Source organism: Emys orbicularis, chromosome 9 (assembly GCF_028017835.1).
Source record: "Emys orbicularis isolate rEmyOrb1 chromosome 9, rEmyOrb1.hap1, whole genome shotgun sequence".
NCBI classification, from domain to species: Eukaryota; Metazoa; Chordata; order Testudines; family Emydidae; genus Emys; species Emys orbicularis.
The window spans coordinates 88,108,596-88,130,129 of NC_088691.1; the positions used below are offsets into that span (position 1 = coordinate 88,108,596).

The 21,534-nt window shown below is 45.7% G+C and overlaps 1 protein-coding gene across 1 annotated transcript in view; it reads right to left on the minus strand.

Annotated features, from left to right (window-relative positions):
• SI (sucrase-isomaltase) overlaps window positions 1-21,534 on the minus strand; it is a 152,910-nt gene that overhangs the window by 121,521 nt on the left and 9,855 nt on the right. The window contains exons 5-9 of the mRNA XM_065410672.1: window positions 16,878-17,029; window positions 11,291-11,462; window positions 4,029-4,128; window positions 3,006-3,118; window positions 805-930 (exon numbers count right to left, since the gene is read on the minus strand). Coding sequence (XP_065266744.1) covers window positions 805-930; window positions 3,006-3,118; window positions 4,029-4,128; window positions 11,291-11,462; window positions 16,878-17,029 — 663 coding nt within the window. The remainder of the gene's footprint in view (window positions 1-804; window positions 931-3,005; window positions 3,119-4,028; window positions 4,129-11,290; window positions 11,463-16,877; window positions 17,030-21,534) is intronic.

Here is a 21,534-nt window from a genome sequence, read left to right on the forward strand (position 1 = left end):
TGCCATCTCTCTTTACAATAGTATCCTTCAAAAACAGTAAGTAGCTGTAAAGGCTGTATGTCTCCGACACTGCAGGGTAGGACAGCTCTGGGTGGTGACGGGGAATGTGCTGTGGAACATACTTCAGTGACACTCTACAAAGGAGCGGCAAGTATGCTAGGCACTAGCTCTGGGTGTACTACAGCATGTAAGCATGTATCTCACTTTCCCATCTGCATAATGGGGATAACAGTGCTTCCTTGTCTATCTGATGTATTGAGATTGTAAACTCTTGAGGCACTAACGGTCTCTTAGTATGTGTTAAAATAGCACAAACAGATACTGATTTCAACTGGGGCCTTTAAGGGTATGTCTACACAGCTGAGCCTCTCAGGCCAGGTCCACATAGGGGGCCCATGTCACTGCACTAAAAATTGCTGTTTAGACAGTGCTTTGAAGTTGTGGCTCAGGCTCTGAGGTCCACCTCCATTCCTAGCATTCCAAGCCGAAATGTCTACACAGCTATTTTTAACGTGAGCCCGAGTCTGACGACCCAGTCTGGGAGGCTGTTTAGACATACCTTTTGAGCTATAGTAATACAAAGAATAATAACTGTAACCTCCCCAATTTTGACTCTCAATCTAACATCAAAAGTCCTAAAAGATACTGAAGTCTCTATAAGGTTTGTTAACAGCAGTTTCTATATGTTAACCAGAACTGACTTGTAATAAATTACTCCAGGACTGTAAAAGTAGATCCTAATCTAGGATTTATTCCTGACCTGCTTAAGCACCCCCATTCACCCCCCAAAAATATTTTACTTACATAGGGTATCCCAATTGCTCTGTTTCTTTCTACCACAACTTTCAATTCATCAAGAGAGGTATAATTCCAGCGACTAAGTTGGAATCCAAGACTCCAGTATGAAGGCATTGCAGGCATTCCTACCAGCTGAAAGTTAAGAAATGAAAATTAAGTAAAAAAAGGGGCGTTGCATTTGCAATTTGTATGTCATTTGTCAGTGCAAGATTACCTAGTTCTTTACTTCTCTGAAACTGCTTATAAATTACTCAATGTCTAGCACTTGGAACCATAATGGATATTATGCAGTTACAACTGTAAAGTTTTTCCATATTTACTTTTAAAAACTACAAACTTAAATTATTTGAATCAATGAAGTTGTGTATATTGCTAGTACTATGAGACGACATAATCCTTATACCTATTACTCATCTTCTGTCTCCCTCAGGCCCTTATTCCATTTGACAAGCACTTCTTGTTTCCTATCTTAAACTACACTGTAAGCTCTACAGGGTAGAGATTGTCTTTTATTATGTGCTTATACAGCACCTAATACGTGGGAGCTTTGATCCTGAATTATGCCTTTGGGCACTATCACAGTACAAATTATAACAATAACAACTATGATTTGAGAAGCAACCAATCAATTATTGGAGAGGGATATCAGATCTTAAGTCATAAAGACAAATGATAAAGGAAGAAATATCACTATGGAAAGGGCAGCAAGTATACATAAAAATCCTGGAGCATATGAGAATTCAGGATTTTAGGACTGTATTATCGTGGATAAGTAATATTAATAGAACTTGGGCCCAGAGCCACAAAAGGACTTAGGCGTTGCAACACTCAGCATGGCAATGCTCCCAGTCGGGAGTGGGGTCCAGCTGCCCGGCTGTCCAGGAGCCATGAAATTGACAAGACAGCCAACAGCCCATGCAAGAAACATAGTATCTACACAGACACTGTGTTGCCCTAGCTACACCGACATAAGCCTTACACCTCTCGTGGAAGTGGAATTATGTCGGTGTAGTAGGGCACTTACATCAGTGGGGGGAAGGCTCTAGTGCAGACACTGACATAATTAGGTCAACATAAGCTGCCTTATGTCAACCTAACTGTGTAGTGTAGACCAGCCCTTTGTTAGGCACCTAGGTGCATTAGAATGTGATCCACAAAGCCAGCACAGTAGGGGAGGAGCTGCCTAAAGTAACCAGTGGGAGATGCCATGGGGGAGGTGTATCTTAAGCCCCAACCCTCTCACAAAGATGATTGCCTAAATCCAGGCTGCAGGGAGGTGCCTATATGTACTAGCAATCCATGAACCAGGGGAAGATAGGTGCTCCTTAGCCTAACGTGCATCTAGGACCCAATCCCATAGTATGCCCACCTAACCCAACACAAAACAGAGTGCTGGGGGGAGGAAGGAGGCAGCCCTTCCTTATAACCTTTATTCCACACACCGGGGATATGGAAGACCATGGGTTCAAGTCCCCCCTCTGTTTGATGATAAGAAGAAATTTGAATGGGGATCTGCCACCTCTCAGGTGAGTGCTGTAACCACTGGGCTATGGAATATTCTGATGTGAGTCTCCCTCCATCTCTCCCATTGAAGTTGCTCTATCTTAATTAAATAATTGAAATAACTGAACTAAATATTAATTGGGCCACAGAAACAGGGAGAATGACTCTATAGTCCAGTGCTTTGCCCAAGCTCACCCAGCACTCTTGAGTCCCAGTTCCAGAGCTCTGTGCACTAGGCTATACTGCCTCAGTACATTTTCAGAAAGGACAAGGTGATCCCACTTCATCCACCTTGCCTCTTTAATATCCTGAGAGTGACACGGCTACAACTACCCTAAGTTTTCAAAAGGCATTTTATGTTATGTGAGAGGATTCCTTGAAAATGATGTTGACCTGAACAAAGAGAAACCACATACAAATAATGGCTAATGTTGTTTGACCAAAAAATACATTAGCATTACGAGAGGTTTAGAGTAGCACTGGCGGTTTGTCATTGCTAATGGAATCTCTACACTATGGGGAAAAGGATAGGGAACAAAGGACAGCACTCTCTTTACAGACTGATACATGCTGTCTTTAAGCATGCATTGAAACATTTCATTGCAGTATAATCACAACAAATATGAAATGACTGATAATAGCCTGATCACAATATATCAGCACCTACATTATTTATAGTACTGCCTCATCTGATATAAACATACCTTTACATACTCTTGAACAACTTGCTCTGGAGTGTCTCCTAAGAAGACATAAAAATCTAGAATTCCACCAATTGTTCTGTAAGTTGCTGCTGGGGCAGGCTGGAGAGCAAATTCTGTCAGAAAAGGAATTATATAGGAAAGTTTAAACATAAGCTAAACACTCAATGTATCCATGCAATGTTCACATTAAGGATAAGTAAATGAGTTCAGAAAAAAACAAGGACATCCTGAATCATCCTTGAAATCAAATGGAGGTTGTGAAATATTCAGATTTTATTTTATTTGACATGCCTTTGCAAAGAAAAGGGAATCTCTAGAAAGCCAGTGCATCTTCACAGTCTCAAAAGGCTTAGACTGTTCTGATAAGCAGAGACAGTTGTGTATGTTGCTCTAATGAAAAGCAACACTATGATCCTTTCATGACCTGTCATTACAATTGAGGCCTTGATCCTGCAATGCATTGCACATGGGCAGATACCTGTGTAACGCCAACAGGCCCCGGTCAGCGGGATCAAACTGGGGACTTCTGGAGTTTAGTGCATGAGCGTCTACCGCATGAACTAAAAGCCAACTGGCTGTTAGCTAAGGCTGTAGAGCAGACTCATTTAACTCTCTCAAGTGGTCTCGATGCCACTAGATGGGACAGAACAGCACACTCAGGAGGTGTGTGGGTTACAGCTGCACAGAGCACTATACCCTTCACAAGGGCTCCATCCAGGGACAAATACATTGTGGAACTGGGGCCTTATATGTGATGCTAAAGCTAGTTCTAGAGTAGCCATTGTTCACCTTAAATATATTTAACATTGCTATCTTTATTATATATATAGCTGCTGCTTGATATTTTTAAAGACAGAATTTCCTGTCGAGTTTTATATGTGTAGCTGTGCTAAAACACATGCCTGATTCTGACCTTTAAATTAACTCACTTTTGTTCACTGTGTAGCAATCCAGCAGATATATATATATTTTTTAAAGTTAAGCTGTAGCAGTTGGAAATAGTTATAGTGAAATCTTTCTTACCCATGGCATTACTGTTCATTAAGAACACACCAAAAGAGGCTCCACTGTTATCTTCCAAGCACAAGAAGAAAGTTTGAGCTCCATATAAGTTATGAGTGCCCTTAAAATAAAAGAGAAGAAAAAGAAGTAAATTAAAACCCAATAAGCACACACACACTGATACAGTTTGAACATTTCCTGGAGAGATACAAATTGAAACTGCTGAACATACCTGATAAAGAAACAAACAAAACCCCTGAATTTTTCCTATATTTTTATTTCCTATTTTCTTGCATTTTTCTCCTTGCCGGGGATGTTTTCTATTCACCAGTAAATGGAAAATCAGTACACAGACAGTTGCTTAAAACATGCAGATAAAATAGGTAGACAGACATGACAGACCTTTTGATGAGTATGCATGCATCACAATAATGTTTTTGTGAGCTAAATGTGCACATCAAGTAGACAATATACTTCATATGCCATTCAGGGCATACATATTTCCATGTGTATTCTATGTAAATAAGAGAGTTTGTTTCTTTTTAATTACATTACTATCAATATTTGTTTCTTCTATCATTAGCAACAAAAAGAGCTTGTGAACTGATAACAGACTTTGTCATAGTCCTCCTCCTTTCCTGCAAAAGAAAGATCAGCACTGTGGATAAGATCCTCAGGAAATGCAAATCAGTGTGATTGCATTGATTTCAATGGAGCTATGCTGATTAACACAAGTAAAGATCTGGCCCCACAGCTCCACCCACCAAGAATCAAAGAGAAGCAAATCACAGGCTGTGGAATTAGTAGAGATGGACCAAAACCAGAATCATTTATCCAACTGCCACTGAAATTTGTAATGGGGCAGAGACATGCACTACCCTTGATTTTGGTTTTACAAATCAAAATCAAGACTTGCGGTTTTGCTGAGCCACAGTGGTTTTGCTGAGTGGGTTTGCAAAAAGAGTGGGTCTCTATATTAATTAGACCAGGAGCGGGCAAACTTTTTGGCCTGAGGGCCGCATCGGATTTCAGAAATTGTATGGAGGGCCGGTTAGGGGAGGCTGTGCCTCCCCAAACAGCCAAGCGTGGCCCAGCCCCCAACTCCCCCCCGCTTCTCGCCCCCTGACGGGCCCACCCCCCCCCCGGGAGCCCTGCCCCATCCACCCCTCCTGCTCTCTGTCCCCTGACCACCTCCAGGCCTCCCGCCCCTAACTACCTCCCGCAGCCCTATCCAACCCCCCTCTCCTTCATGACTGCCCCCCCAGGACCCCTGCCCCATCCAACCACCTCTTCTCCCTGACCACTCCCAGACTCCCCGCCCCTAACTGCCCCCCACCGCCCCATCCAACCCTCCCTCCTTCCTGACTGCCCCCCCGGGACCCCTGCCCCATCCACCCCCCTTCTCCCTGTTCCCTGACTGTGCCCGGAACCCCCACCCCTGACTGCCCCCTACTGCCCCATCCAATCCCTCCTCTCATTCCTGATGGCCCCCTGCGGACCTCTGCTCCATCCACCCCACCCTGCTCCCTGACCGCCCCCGGAACTCCTGCCCCCATTCAACCCCCCTGTTCCCCGCCCTCTGACCACCCCCACCCCATCCACACCCTCGGCCCCTGGCCACCCCCTGAACTCCCCTCCCCTCTATCCAACCCCCCCTCCCCCGCTCCCTGCCCCCTTACCATGCTGCCTGGAACACCGGTGGCTGGCGGCACTACAGCCATGCCACCTGGCTGGAGCCAGCCACGCACCACACAGCACAGAGCACTGGGTCAGGCCGGGCTCTGCAGCTGCGCTACCCCAGGAACTCGCAGCCCTTCTGCCCAGAGCACTGCGCCCACGATGCAGTGAGCTGAGGCTGCGGGGGAGGGAGGACAGCGGGGGAGGGGCCGGGGGCGAGCCTCCCAGGCCAGGAGCTCGGGGACCGGACAGAATGGTCCCCTAGGGTTACCATACGTCCTCTTTTTCCCGGACATGTCCGGCTTTTCGGCACTCAAACCCCTGTCCGGGGGGAATTGCCAAAAAGCCGAACATGTCCGGGAAAATGGCGGCTCTGCTCCTCCCCTGACTCTTCGGCTCTGTTTAAGAGCCGAGCTGCCCGAGCACTGGGCACTTCCCCTCCCGGGCTCCGGCGGCGCAGGGTCCGGAGGCACGGGGGCTGTTTAAGAGCCGAGCGCTACAGGCTTTGGGCAGCCCCCATACCTCCGGACCCTGCGCCGCCGGAGCCCGGGAGGGGAAGTGCCCGGCCGGGGGCGCAGGGTCCGGAGGCATGGGGGCTGCCCGAAGCCGGTAGCGCTGGGGCAGCTCGGCTCTTAAACAGAGCCGAAGAATCAGGGAAGGAGCAGAGCCTCCAGCCGCGGCGGCTCTGCTCCTCCTCTGACTCTTCGGCTCTGTTTAAGAGCCGGGCATGGGGGCTGCCCGAAGCCGGTAGCGCTGGGGCAGCCCGGCTCTTAAACAGAGCCGAAGAGTCAGCGGAGGAGCACAGCCTCCGCGGCTCTGCTCCTCCCCTGACTCTTCGGCTCTGTTTAAGAGCCGGGCATGGGGGCTGCCCGAAGCTGGTAGCGCTCGGGCAGCCCCCATGCCTCCGGACCCTGCGCCGCCGGAGCCCAGGAGGGGAAGTGCCCGGCTGGGGGCGCAGGGTCCGGAGGCAAGGGGGCTGCCTGAAGCCCAAGCGCTACCGGCTTCACGGTTTGCCGGGCAGCCCCCAGACCCTGCGCCCCCGGCTGGGCGCTTCCCCTCCCGGGCTCCAACTGCGCTGGGCAAGCGCCGGCCGGGGGCGCAGGGTCTAGGTGCTGCCCGGCAAACCGTGAAGCCGGTAGCGCTCGGGCAGCCCTTTCCCCGTGGCTGGGAGTGGGAGGGGGGAGGGGCGGAGTTAGGGCCCGTGGAGGGTCCTCTTTTTTTATTTAATAGATATGGTAACCCTAATGGTCCCGTGGGCCAGATGTGGCCCACGGGCCGTAGTTTGCCCACCTCTGAATTAGACCTTGCCTGTGTGTAATTAGCTCCTCCTACGTAATTCCCACAGGCTGACCAGCTTCCAAGGGCAGGAAGTTCTGTGACACATATCATTACCAATACATAATTAGTCTGTCATAAATCCCCTTTTCTCCCTTCCTATAAAGGACAATTCAGACCACCACCCAAATCCCTTGGGAAATTAAAGCAGCATACTAGAAGAACAGGCATGCCTCAGAGCTGGTCCTAGATAATACTTAGAAAAAGCAGTTGCTATATTTGTTCTACCAATGTAGTCTACACTCCCTACAGAACAGTGGGAGAGGGGCCATGGACATACCTCCAGACCCTCTCTATGGCCTGGTTGCTGAAGTCAGCACTCGCGGGCCTTCCCTTGCCTCTGCTAGAGAATTAGGACCAGATATTTTTAATGGAAGTTGGGTGCCTAGTGATATTTTCAAAAGTACCTAGGCCCCTAACTTCCACTGGTGCTTTTGAAACAACTTCTAGGGACCTATATGCATCTTTAGGTGCCTCAACAGCTTTTGAAATCTGTCCCTTAGGCCCAGATCCACAAAGGGATTTAGGTGCCTAAGGCCCAAATTTAGGTACTACTGTGATCTACAAAACCCCTGCTCATCTGCCACCTAACCCCTTAGATGCCTAAACTCACCAGGCACTTACATTTCCACCATAGAAATCCCCTAGATACCTAAGTTTCTGCTTGTGGGCAGATGCACTACTGCCTCAGGTGGGCTTCCAGATGCCTCTCTCATGCCTAAACCTTATTGCGATTCACAAACAAGGTGGAGATAGGCCTTGCCCTCCCAATCTTGCCTGTGAGGCCCGATTCAGTAGATATCCTCAGAGCACAACTAACCACACACAAAACAGCTGGAGGAGGGGGAAAGAAAGAGACAACCTAATTTATAACCTTTAGTTCAGTGATTAGGGCACTGAGCTGGGATGTCGGAGACCCTGGTACAATTCCCTCACTCTGCCAGGAGTTTCTTACCGCTCAGATGAGTGCCCTAACCCCTGGACAGTGGGATATTCTGAGGTGGGCCTCTCTCAATCTTCTGTTGTTCCATTTTGTATTAAATGACTATTTAAATGTTTATTTAAATGTTTATCAGAGAAAAAGTGAGTGTGACTCTACAGTCCAGTCCTGAGAGGTGGGAACCTCTATTCAAATCCCTTGGTACAGTGGAGAATTGAACTGGGGCTCCCATATCTTGGATGAGTACCTTAACCACTAATCTAAAAGTTATAGGGAGGCCACTATTTCCCTCCTTCACCCTTCATGAACCCCCCCACACACACCCCCACAAACACTATTTTGTGAGGAGTTAGGCAGGCACTGAGGCTGTTTCTAGTGCCTAAGCCATTCTCACAAGAGCTCCTAACTCCAGTAGAGAGATTCCCAGCAGTTGACTGCAAGGAAACATAGGCAGCAAACTCTGTGAGAGGGGTGGAGCTTACGACACACCCTTCTCATCGGCATCTCCCATTGGATAGCTTAGGCATCTCCCCACGTAGTGTGCTAGCTTTTGTGGATCCCCTTCTCGGGCATCTCTCTCTCCGTAGGCATTGTATAGGTGCTTAAAAAGCTCAGCATTGCAACACCAAAGTCCCTTTCTGGATCGAGGTCTAAGTGACCAAATAATGGCTGCCAGCTATACAGTGCAATGAGGGGGAAGGGACTCTATCCACTGACTCCTCCTCTAGTACACTCATGCAGGACAGCCATAATTTAGCTGTATAGCAACCCAATCTTCCAGTCCTTGCTCAGACAAAACTCCCACTGAAGTCAACTGGGAGCTCTGCCTGAATGACAACTGCTGGATCAGGCCCACAGATTTCAAAATCTGAACTAATTGCAAACAGGTAAGGTTTTCCTTAAAGGCTGGTGGTCAAAGAGATGGGTTTGAATACTCGATAGAGGCCCTGATTCAGCAAAGCACATGCTTAAAATTAAGCACCTGCCTCAGAGCTTTGCTGAACTGGGCCAAAATGATAAATGGTCTTCCTTAAAAGTTACATCGATTAGTTATACATAACCTAGTTTAGGGTCCATAAGGCTATGTCTACACGACGCATCTTTTAGCAACACAGCTATGCCGCTTCAGTCATGCCGCTAAAAGGTGCACAGTGTAGTCGTTCTTTGTCGGCGGGAGAGATCTCTCACACCGACAAAAAACCTCCAACCCCAACAAGCGGCAATAGCTTTGTCAGCAGGAGAACTTTCCCACTGACAAAGCGCTGCTCACACCGGCACTTTTCATCGGTAAAACTTTTGTCGTTTAGGCAGGGTCTTTTTTTCACACCCATGAACGACAAACGTTTTACCGATGAAAGTCCAGTGTAGACAAAGCCTAAAAGATTTTATATATGGCAAGTGATATGTTTGTTATTAGTAAACAGTCCTTCATTAATAATATATATTGTTTTGTTGATCCATAATGTCTAAAATCTGTCTACATACCAACACCTATCTGATCCTTAGCTGCTTATTTGCAACTATAGTTCATTAGAGTGCTTACAAACCTTTGCAGACATTTCCCCTTGTAGGCTTGTCTACACTGGACTTTCATCGGTAATGAGAACAAACACCAACAAACACCACCACCACAGTGAGATGTGATTATCTACACCCCCAGAAGAGCAGATGAGGTTGAGTGTGGGAATATATGGTCAGAAAAAAATGACAATCAAAAAATGAATGGCATTTTTTTTAAATCAGCACCTTGTATTTGGCACAACTGACTTTACACCACTGATACTCAAGTATCAAAGGGGTAGCCGCGTTAGTCTGGATCTGTAAGAGCAGCAAAGAGTCCTGTGGCACCTTATAGACTAACAGACATATAGGAGCATGAGCTTTCGTGGGTGGGATGCATGTGCCAAAGAAGTGGGTATTCACCCACGAAAGCTCATGCTCCTATACGTCTGTTAGTCTATAAGGTGCCACAGGATTCTTTGCTGATCTCACTGATACTCAGTAGTCTTTTAGTTAATAAGGCATTGTGGGTCAGGAATCTGAAAGTGCAGTACGGTTCGTCTTTTGTGTGCCAGTGTCAATAAAGCTTGGAACAAAGCCTAGAAGGGTTTCAAAGCTGCTAGCAAGAATCTTCTGTTATATATTTCAGGACAGACAGTAATAAGGCCTGGAAACAAATAGTTGTTGACATCCATGACTTACCTAGCAAAAAGATTCAGCCACTAAATGCAACTTTACTATTATGTGCGTAACTCTGTTGTCATTAAACCAGGGGTGGGCAAACTTTTTGTCCCGAGGGCCACATCTGGGTAGGAAAATTGCATGTAGGGCCAGAGCAGGGGTTTGGGGAGGGAGTGCAGGGTATGGGAGGGGGTGTGGTGTGCAGGAAGGGGCTCAGGGCAAGGGTTTGGGCAGAGGAGGGGTGCGGAGTGCAGGAGGGGGCTCAGGGCAGGGGGTTGGGGTGCAAGAGGGGTGCGGGGTGCAGCAGGGAACTCAGGGCAGGGAGTTGGGGTGCAGGGTGCAGGAGGGGTTTGGGCTCCGGGGTGGCAGCGGTGCCTGCCCTGGCCCCGCGCCGCTCCTGGAAGCGGCCAGCACCGTGTCCCTGTGGCCCCTGGGGGAGGGGGAGTAGAAGGCTCCGTGTGCTGCCCTTGCCTGTGGGTACCTCCCCCAAAGCTCCCATTAGCCGCAGTTCCTGGTTCCCGACCAATAGGTGCTGTGGGGGGCGGTTCCTGGAGGCGAGGGAAGCGCACGGAGCCCTCTGCCCCCCACACACGCACGAGGGGCCACAGGGATGTGGTGCTGGCCACTTCTGGGAGCGGCACGGGGCCCGCCGCGCCACAGGGGTGGCAATTCCACAGGCCGGATCCAAAGCCCTGAGGGGCACGATCCAGCCCGCGGGCCGTAGTTTGCCCAACCTTGCATTAAACTGAGAACGCATGTCATCTTTATTTGCACGGAGCACCTCTTTGAACATATTGTTATCTGGTTAGTTTAGCAGTTGAAACTGAAGACTCATATTAATGTTTCTCAACTTACCCACTGATTCTCAACATTTCAAATAAACGAACAAATCAAAATATTTCTAACTGTTCCTTGTGAGGCTTTTTTCCAATCAGTAACATCTAGCATTTAGCAACTGCATTGTGTAGCTGACAAGTCTTTAGAGAAAAACTCAACTAGACCTTGCTAATGACTGGCTTTTAAGAAATATCCAATCTATTGTGGAGAGCAAAAACTAACAACATTTTAAAATGTGTTTAATGCATAATCACTCTTAATTCTCAGAAACCATTTGCTAAGACCAAAGCATAATAAATGAATCATTCCTTACTCCATTGGGGAAAGCATCTCTGGTAAAGATGGGCCACGTTCTCCAGTTAACATCATGCCGGTATTGTGTGTGGACGTGTTCTCCGATTCCATAAATGTTGCTGCTGGGTAGTTTGATTGAGAGCTGCAAATACTGGTCAGCATACTGAAGTGGTCCTATGCTAGTATTGAACCTGATTAAACAATGTAATAAACAAAACAAAAAACCCCACATTAGCTTACTGATACATGAAAGGACTGCTATGGCAAAGCTACGTGCTATGTCTCCATAATACACATGTATTATCTGCCAGTTTTATGGGTTTTTTTCCTCTGGGGCTCTTTTTTTTTAGTACAATTGACATATGTAAATACAAACAAACAAAAACAATATTTAACAGAGTACAGACCTCAGTCTTAAATAAGCTATCACGAGGGGCTTTGCCACAAGCCCCAGGAACAGACTAACTTGCTGAGGTTCAGAGAACCTATTCCCCTCTATGGACTATGTACCTAGGAGGTCCAAGTATGGAACAGGGACAGCAACCTGTATGGGCTGCTATTCTCCTTCTTGCACAGATGGGCATGGAGTAAGAAGCCAGGAGGGGCATAAAATAGGCAGAGCTGTGGTTCTGCCCCCTGATGTGCCGGCCAGCGTAGCCACACTGTCATGGAGAGGGAAATGATTCGGTACTGGTACAAATCTGGAGTAGGTCAGGGTCAGAGTTATGGCTCTGAGAGTCATAATTCCCTCCCTGGTGTGCTCCTTACTCAGGGCAGATTATGAAATGAAATTTTGCTCCTTGATATTTAAATGCTCCAAATCCATTAGGCTGTTATCATAATCCCTTAGCAATTTTTGGCCAAAGCAGCGGCTAAGCTATTCAATTTGCCTCTTTATTTCTAAAACAAAATTAAAAATATTGACAGGTTTCAGAGTAGCAGTCGTGTTAGTCTGTATCCGCAAAAAGAATAGGAGTACTTGTGGGGGAGCTGTTGAGACATAGATGGCAAAATGAGAGACCGCTGGGAAAAGGAGAGGTACCAGCTCATCCCACTTTGAATATTTAACACCTTTGTAAAGTCTGTCTTACTGCGTGGCACAAAAACTAGGAGACCTATTAAACTCTAAGTTTTCATAAACAGCTGCCTTAGACAAATCCTCAACATCAGAGGCCAAAAATCCCTCACAAACGAAGGTGGCTAGGACATACATTGAGGAAAGACCTGACTAACGTAACAAGCAGGGCTGGCTCCAGGCACCAGGCAACCAAGCACGTGCTTGGGGTGGCACCTGGTAAGGGGCGGCCAATCTTGGGGTGGGGGGGGGGGCAGCGCTCCGGCGGCGCGGCATTCCGCGGGAGGGGGCGGGCTCCAGCGGCGCGGCGGTCGGCAGGGGGGTTCCAGCGGCGCGGCGCTCGGTGGGGGGGGGGCTCGGGGGGCGGCGCTTTTTTTTGCTGCTTGGGGCAGCAAAAAAGTTAGAGCCGGCCCTGGTAACAAGGCAGGCGTTGGATGGGTATCCCCAGGGCAAGAGGTGATGAGGTAGACCAAGCATAACATGGAAATACACAACAGAAGCAGAACTGACAGCTATCAAAATGACATGGGAAGAAGGTAAGACTGCATCAAGAAACTGTCTAAGGCCAGATCTACACTACACACTTACTTCTGTAGAACTACATCACTCAGGGTGTGAAAAATCCACACCCCTGAGCAACATAGTTATACCGACCTTAACCCCCCCAGTACTACGTCAGTGGGAGAGCTTTTCCCGCTGATGTAGTGACAGCCTCTCGCAGCGTTTGTAGTGTGGACCCGCCTTAAGATAGAGGCAGTGGTGAAGGCCCTATATTCCGCATGGAATAAAAAGAGGCACAAGTCAAGTAATTCATACCAGTATAAGTGCTTACACACTAGGGCAGGGGTCGGCAACCTTTCAGAAGTGGTGTGCCGAATCTTCATTTATTCACTCTAATTTAAGGTTTTGCGTGCCAGTAATACATTTTAACGTTTTTAGAAGGTCTTTCTATAAGTCTATAATATATAACTAAACTATTGTTGTATGTAAAGTAAATAAGGTTTTTAAAATGTTTAAGAAGCTTCATTTAAAATTAAATTAAAATGCAGAGCCCCCTGGACCGGTGGCCAGGACCCAGGCAGTGTGAGTGCCACTGAAAATCAGCTTGCATGCCACCTTTGGCACGCGTGCCATAGGTTGCCTACCTCTGCTCTACTGTATGAGCTAAAAGCCAACTGGCCCTTACCTAAGGCTGTGGGTTACCTACCCCTGCAGTAGGGGGATAGTAGTGCTTTAATTATACTGGTATAGTTAAAGCAGTACTTTTTGTGTAGACAGCCCCTTAGAATATTAAACTTTGTATTAGCAATTAAGAATAAATGACGCATAAATAAATGAGTACAATGGACAGAGTTTGGGCTCTTTTCAATTTTGATCCTTTTATTTTGTCCTCTACCCTATTTTGTCAGTAATAATAAATAATAATAATAATAATAAAATATAACAATACTGTGCGGTAATATAGGGCATTGTGGACCAGATCCTTAGCTGGGGGAATTTGGCATAGCTTTAATGATTTCAGTAAGGATCTGGTCCATATATTTACCGATTTTTATAAATATTAATTATTCCATGGGAACAAAATATGTACTGTTAAAGAACTAGGCCTGTGATTTGTGCATTTTGTCTTGGACAATAGTGGTAGTTATTGGCCTATGAAATTTCAATTATTAATTGGTGGGACTTATTATGGTAATGAAAGATGATGGAAGTTATTAGGTTCCTAGCTCTAATGATTTTTATTTTAAAAGTAAATTACAAGTCACAAGTGTTGGTCTCCCCCAAGGAAGAAGATTTTTATTTTTAATTATTGAATCAGGTCCTCATATGGTGTAACACAACTGAGCTCCATGAATTTCAATGGATTTACACCAATTGACACCAGCTGAGGAGCCGCCCCTTTTTAAACAATGGCTTGTGATTATATAATCATGTACAGGAATCAGCTGTAACTGACTTTCCTGCTTTTTGTGGGTATTTATGGTAAATGCAGTGGTATGTATTAAAAAAAAAAAAAAAAGAGTGAAAGAAAATTTATGCAGTCTTCCAGCAATGTTTAATTCCTGTGATTTTTCCATACTGGTTCCCTTGAACTAGATTTAGGGTCTCCCGCCATGTCCCCATTCAAGCAGTCATCAACCATTCATCGAATATTAAATCTGCCTATTGTGCATTTAATAGTGGTGAATTGATCATTTTGGAGGATTTTAACCTCAAATGGGTAAACAATACTAATAATAGCCTAAGATTAATTGCCAATGAATTAAAGTTGAAGAGTTGATAACAACCCCAACTCATAACTGATGATAACCCCAGCTTTTGACAGGTAATCATTCTTTGATTGATTTAATAAGCACATTAGCCATGACACTTACTACTACTGGATTTCAGAGTTAGGCAGTAAATTTCATTTTCAGAAAATAATGAGGAATCGAAGTATTTAATGTGTTTATAGGCTTAAGAACTTTTAAACATTTTATCTAAATGTTGCCCTCTCTCACTGGTGGCACAAATGGCTGGAAAGCTCTCCTAAATGGGCAGATGAGGGTTCCCTGTATGGGAGAATCCCCAGGTAGCAAAGGCGCTGGAACAATTTTTATAGTGGGGGGTGCTGAGAACCATTGAACCAAACTGTAAACCCTGTATATAATGGAAACCACTTCAAGCTGGGGGTGTGGCAGCATCCCCAGCACTCCTAGTTCCAGCACCTATGGACATAGGGCTGGCTTAGCCAGCTGTATATCTCCCCCTCAGCAGAGAGGTTATGTTGGGGAAGGCCGGATTTTTTCCTTTCTTTCTTTCTTAAATCCCCCCCCCCCCCCCCCGGCTTTGTGTGCAAAAGAAATTCTCACTCCACTGTGGAAGCCTGCTCTGTAGGCTGATGTGGAATGTGGCAGGGCCCTCTACACTTTCTTGTCTCCTTTGGGTCCGACCAGGCCCTGGATCCAGCAAAGCCCTTCAGACTGTGCTTAAAATTAAGCATGAGTAGTCTCCACTGAAGCCAGCTGGATAACTCACATACTTAAACCAAACCACATGCCTTAGTGATTGGGGCCCAAGCAAGTAGTATCTGTAATCCCCTGAGGACAGAGACCACAATGGTTACAGATGCATGCAAATAGATGTAAGAGACTTTAACAGTCTGGCCCATAAACTTAAATCTATTTTTAAAAAGAGATTTGAGGAATCCTTACTCTTTATAGATACTTATACAGCCCTCATCACCATAGTATCCAAGCTAGGACTCTTATCTAGCCAGAAAAAGCCATCATGTCTGCCAGCCCTTGCAATACTAAGAAAACACCCTGTAACAAGGGGATGCTTCCTTAAACCAGCATTACCCGCTTACCCAATCCTACCCCCACGCCTATGACTTCATCCATTCAGATTACAACCCTATGTCCTGAAGTGTCAGGAAGCTTCTTCCCTGCCTGGCTTAAGGTCAGCCAGGAGAGAAATTTTAAATGGATCTCAGGCCTCTAGGAAAATTAGGTCGATAAAACTACATCATTCTGGGGTGTGAAAATTCCACACTCCAAACGACACAGTTAAACTGACCTAACCTTTGGTGTAGACAGCATTAGGTCAATGGGAGAATTCTCATCGGCATAGGTAGCATCATTCCCATCGGCATAGGTAGCATCTTCACTGAGGTGCTAGAGCAGCACCACTGCAGCGTGTTAAGTGTAGAAAAGCCCTCAGGATATCTCCCAGGCTGAGCTCTGTAACCGAATTATTTGACCAGTCACTTAACAAAAACTGGTGCTTTGCCTCAAGAACTAATATATTTCATTACCAGTCCTGCACACTGGCATTTGTAGGCAAGAGTCTTCCAGCCATCTTCCTTTGAACAACCAGGGGTAAAAGATGCACCTGTCCCCTTCCCCTTCTAAAGGCCTCCCATCAGACAGATACGATTTCCTTGTACTGCTGAATCTGTTCTTAATTGTCTCGGGTGTTACTCCAAAAATGAGACAACAATGTCTGGCCACATAATATAGCCCATAAAGTTATGCTAGCTGCAACTTGGGAAGTTGCATATAACTGTTCCTACATTTCCTGGTTCAAGCTTGTAGTCAAATCTGAAAATTCTTCAGCTAGATTAAAAAAACAACATAAAAAAGGTGAATGTGGAAAATATAGCCACATATCTCAAAGAAAGGCTTGAAATCACTATGCAAAAGTACATGATTATATTTGCCCATGCAAATCTCTAGACTGAGTACACAGATTGTGTGTGTAATTGAATGTAATTATGCACACAAATGTCAACAATGTGCAGTTGTGTGGGTATTTTTGAACAAAGACCTCACACCACCTTATCTGCACATTTGATCCTTAGCTAAACTGGACAAAGTACTACTACAAACAAGGAACAAACCTACAGTGGTAGAGAAACAGACTAGATGGCCTAATTGGAGTCTTCATTCCATCTCTAACAGGTATTATTTTATTACATGATTTTATTACATGATGTTCAGCGTGAATACCTATTGTAGTGTTATCTATAAAAAGCACAAAAATTACTTACAGTGTTTTGCCGCTGCTCGTTCTCATCACAGTGATACCAAAAGGGTTCTGAATGATATCGACTTTATACTTTAAATTGGAGGCTGCAGGTCCATCAAAAGCTTTTACATTCTCATGAGGAACTACAAATCTTTTTTTATTAGGATCAGTGATCTGCACAGATTAAACAGTTACATTTAAATTATTAGAGGTCCAAAAATTAACTTCTACTTTCCTACTAGACCATTTTCCTCAATCACAATATATATGGAAATAACTATATATAAACACTAAAACTATGCTAAAAGCATGTTAACTTTGAAATGTCAAGCACCCGAAAGTTAAGAAATGCCAGAACTAAGACTGCCTGTGCAACCTTAATTTGCCACCCCATATGAATAGATTCTGATACAGCCTTTAATGATATGATCACATACTATTCATTCCACTCTCTCATTCAGTAGCTTATTGTCCCAGTCTCCTTGTGCAGCCTGTCCCAGTCTTATCCTGCTCCATCAGCTCCTTTACTTGTTTTCCCACCCAACCCCAACACACACACTGCACTGCATCCCAGTCCACACCCTCAACTCTTCCCCCTCTCCGGCTCCCAGTGTCTTGTCCAGACAGGCAATTCCTGTCCTTTGCCCCACCAACTCCCAATCCCAGTGTCCCATTCCCAGCACCACCAGGCTTCTTGTCCTAGTTTACTCTCTCTGCCTCTGCTGCTGCTGCTCTCCCACCTTCACTCTCCAGCCCAGCTCTTTCCCCTTCTACATTTGAATCTGGCTACTCCCCTCCACACTGCGTTGGTCCAGCAGGGGGAACATTTAAGAGCACAGCACAGATGATCACCTGGCTCTCAGCTGTGGATAGCAACAATTGCAGGGAAAGTTCTGCTCAGTGCCTAGAGCCCTGGGATGGAGCATACTAAATACAGATGGTATCTACAGAGAATTTAGCTGCCAAACTTTAAGCAATTCTCTATTGTGTAGGTGCAAAACTGAGATTTTTCAAAGGCATAGAACTTGGCCAATTTCACAGAAACAGCAATAGACAGCCCATGGATGTACTTGAGTGTCTCAGCAAAATGTCTAACATTTTTTAATGTGGAAAAACAATGCATTTTTCTCTAACCTTATTCTCAGAAACAACTGGAAAAAAAGTAACATTATAAGCACATGTAACCAGGACCTTACAATGGGAAGTGTCTAGCAACCTTAACTATAGGTCACACTACAAACTCTGTCTATTATGTTACAGATTTTATTAATGTAATTAATTATGTTAGACTGATGTTGAATTTAACATCATATTCATTAGTAAACCTCTGTAGCAGTCATGCATGAATGTATATATCTTTCCTGATTTTCTAAGCATTCTCTGAAATAATTAAAATCATATTTCACCAGTATTATATCATTACTATGAATTGAAACTAAATAAAATATTTGCCCTACCCAGTTATATTAAACAGCCATTTCAGCATAATTAAATTTGTCCAGGGAAAATTTGCACAAATAATTCACTGATAGAAAAGCTGAGATTTTCAAAACACACCAAGAAGACTTAGAGGCACAACTCCCATTGGGCTAGGTTATCCTATATGACCACGTAGAGCTTCCCATTACTCTCTTGCATGGGCTACCCATACAGTGCAGTGTGGGAGGGGAAGTGGACTCTGAAGAGGTGCAGGTGCAGGTGGGTGAGAGGGGGCAAGACCTGGCTGGAGTCTGGGCTCTGCCCCCTCAATGCCAATCAATATAGTTGCAAGAGTGCATCAGGTGACCTATGCTCTGCCAAATATCAGCCTAGTGCAGTTTACTTAATCCCTAGAGTACTGGGGAGACCAGGAGGCTGAATGTGTCCATTCAGGCAGATTGCAGAGTGATGATCTAGTCCATTGAAATTAATGGGTATTATGCCTCTCTATCCCCATAGCAGCTCTGAAAATCTCAGCCATAGTTTTTATATGGATTGAAAGTTGCATAGCTAGGGAAGTGTTTATCCCACGGACTACTGGCCAGATTCTGCCCCTGGATGCACATGATTACATGCATGCACTTCAGAGGGAGTCATGTGAGTGCAACAGAGGGCAGACGTTAGTTAGGATTCTGTTTTAAGTAAAGGGCCTCCCTACAGTTCCTACCACTGATTTTTTTTTTTCAGTTTGTTATATAAAATCCAAATTTATATGCAGGGTATTCGCCTGAGAATATTTTTGAACGCGGCATTCATTCTAAAATGATTCCACTTTTCATATTGTTCCTAGTCAATCTGATACCAAACTGACATATAATCCTAAAGGGGATGAAGTTAACACAGTAGGGTCATGTTATCATTCTAGGGGCCTCCAAGGTTTACTAATGAATAGAAAAGGTCTTTGGCTTTTAAGACTCTCCTGCAGATACCCAAAAATCAATTTTGCAGCAGTTCTAGAATATGCAGTACCGGAAAGACCTTGAACTTGATTCTCTCCTGAGCTCGTATAACCCACAGAGGTGGGTCCTCTAATGTTTGGAAACCAAGTGAAAGAGATACAACCCAATACAAATAAAAAGAACAATTTTAACAGTGCTGCACAATTGCATACTTAGCACCATGTTGTGACAATAATACAGCTTTTTTTTTTAATTGCATAGAATTAAATAAATTTGCAAAAAATCATACTGATTAGCATAAAGTAAGGTAGTGCAAAGGGGTCCAGCTTCTCCCCAAACCCCAGTTAAGTAATTCAGTGGCCCTCTTGCTAGGGTGACCATATTTCCCAAAGAAAAACACGGGACACCCCCCGCTGCTTACCTGAGGTGCCCCTGCCACGCAAGAGTGCATGGCTAGAACCCTGTGGGGCCCCCTCAGGAGGCTGTCGCCCATGGCTGGAACCCTGTCTCCCCCTCTGCATGCTGGAATGCTGCAGACGCTTCCCCCTCCCTCCATGGGGGGCTGGCATCTCCGCTTGCCCTCTCCACACCGCACACCGCTTTTTTTTTTACAAAAGTGGGCATTTGTCCTGTTTGTTCTTGCAAACTGATCAAGTCAGCAAGAGCTGACAAATGCCTCCTTTTGAAAAAAAAGTCGGGACGGCCGGGATAGGGCTTAAAAAGGGGACTGCCCCGGCCCAAATGGGATGTATGGTCACCCTACCTCTAGCCCTCTATATACCTGTGCCGCAGCCCCACATCAATTAATTATGTACCCTAACATCTTAAAATCAATCAATTATGTGCCTTCCAGCTCCATATTAATTAATTCTGGTCCCATCAGCCCCAAATCAGTTTTTTTGTGTGCCCTCAACCCCAAACCAATTAAGTTTGTGCTCCCCAGCCCCAGCTCCCAACCCCACTCCACACCAGTCCCACATCTTGCCCCCTAGCACATGTGTTTCCCTGAAACCCCCCAGGGGATCTTAAACCCACTTTTCAACCTGCGGGGGGAAAGCAATTTGAGGGGCTCTTCATCTTCCTCTGAGGCCCAAATGGGAAGCAGCAGGGTGGCACAGCACCAGGGGTTCTTCACCCTTTTCCTAGGCTTGGAGTTGCAGTGAAGAGGAGAGGGGAGACAGGAGCAGAAGGGAACCAAGCCATTTTTCACAGGAAGGGAGGAGTGGATGGAGCAGAGATGCCCTAAGCTCTTACTGTTTCCAGTTCCCCTCTTGTAAAAATGGTATCAGCAGCTCTCTCTCCTCTGCTACCCCCAAACCTCTCACAGCTCCTGAGGGGATGTGGGAGAGCTCTAACTGCCACTCCTAATTGCTTCCCCAAGAGTTGGGAGGAGTGGGAAAGGCAGCCAGTCAGAGTCAGTTTTCCACATAGGCTGATGGATTTTCCCTGCAGACCTATAGAATGGTCTGGAAACCCTAGTGTTGGTGCAGGTCTGCAATTGTTAGAGGACAAAAAATTAAAAATGACTTGTATTTGATTGAAACTACAAAGGGGACTTTAGCCAGAAATGTGTCTAAGACTACATGGCTAGCGCTCCTTAGTATTTGAAAGGTGCTATGGGATCTTTAATGACTACAAGTAGTCAAGAACTAGATTCAATATCTCATCCAAAAGATGACACTTCTAGAAACTCATTGGCTGATTGGGGCATTGGTTCAGTATTGACTTTCAGAAAAAGGGGCTAAGCACTGAATAAACAATGCTTACTATAGTTCCCCAGTTTTTCTTTGGAGGTCTCTCCTCTAACTACTAACCAGGCTTGACCCTCTACAGCCGAAGATGATGCAGTTGTTAATGTTTATTTTTACTCTTAGACCGTATTTAATCTCAACAACACTGGATTTTTGCTTTCGGAATAATGGGGAGTTTATATCGGTATCACTCAGATATTTGTTTTTGAGCCACTGCCCAGTTCTTCATTTCAAATTAGATGGAAAAACCAAGCAGAAGATGACTTCTGATGACTATAGATCCCAGGCTGTTTTGGGAGGGGAATGGAGGGCATAGGAGCTGACTCCGTGGAAGCTCCGGGGTCAGAGAACCCACAGGGGAAAAAATAGTGGGTGCTCAGCGGTGTCAGCCCCACAGATCAGCTCCTCCCTCACCTCCCCCCACCCAGCACTTCCCACCTGCCACGATCAGCTGTTCAGCAGCGTGCAGGAGGTGCTGGGGGGGGAGGGGGCAGAGAGAGGGCGGGATGTACTTGGGGGGATGGGGCAGAACGGGGCGGGAAGAGGGGGC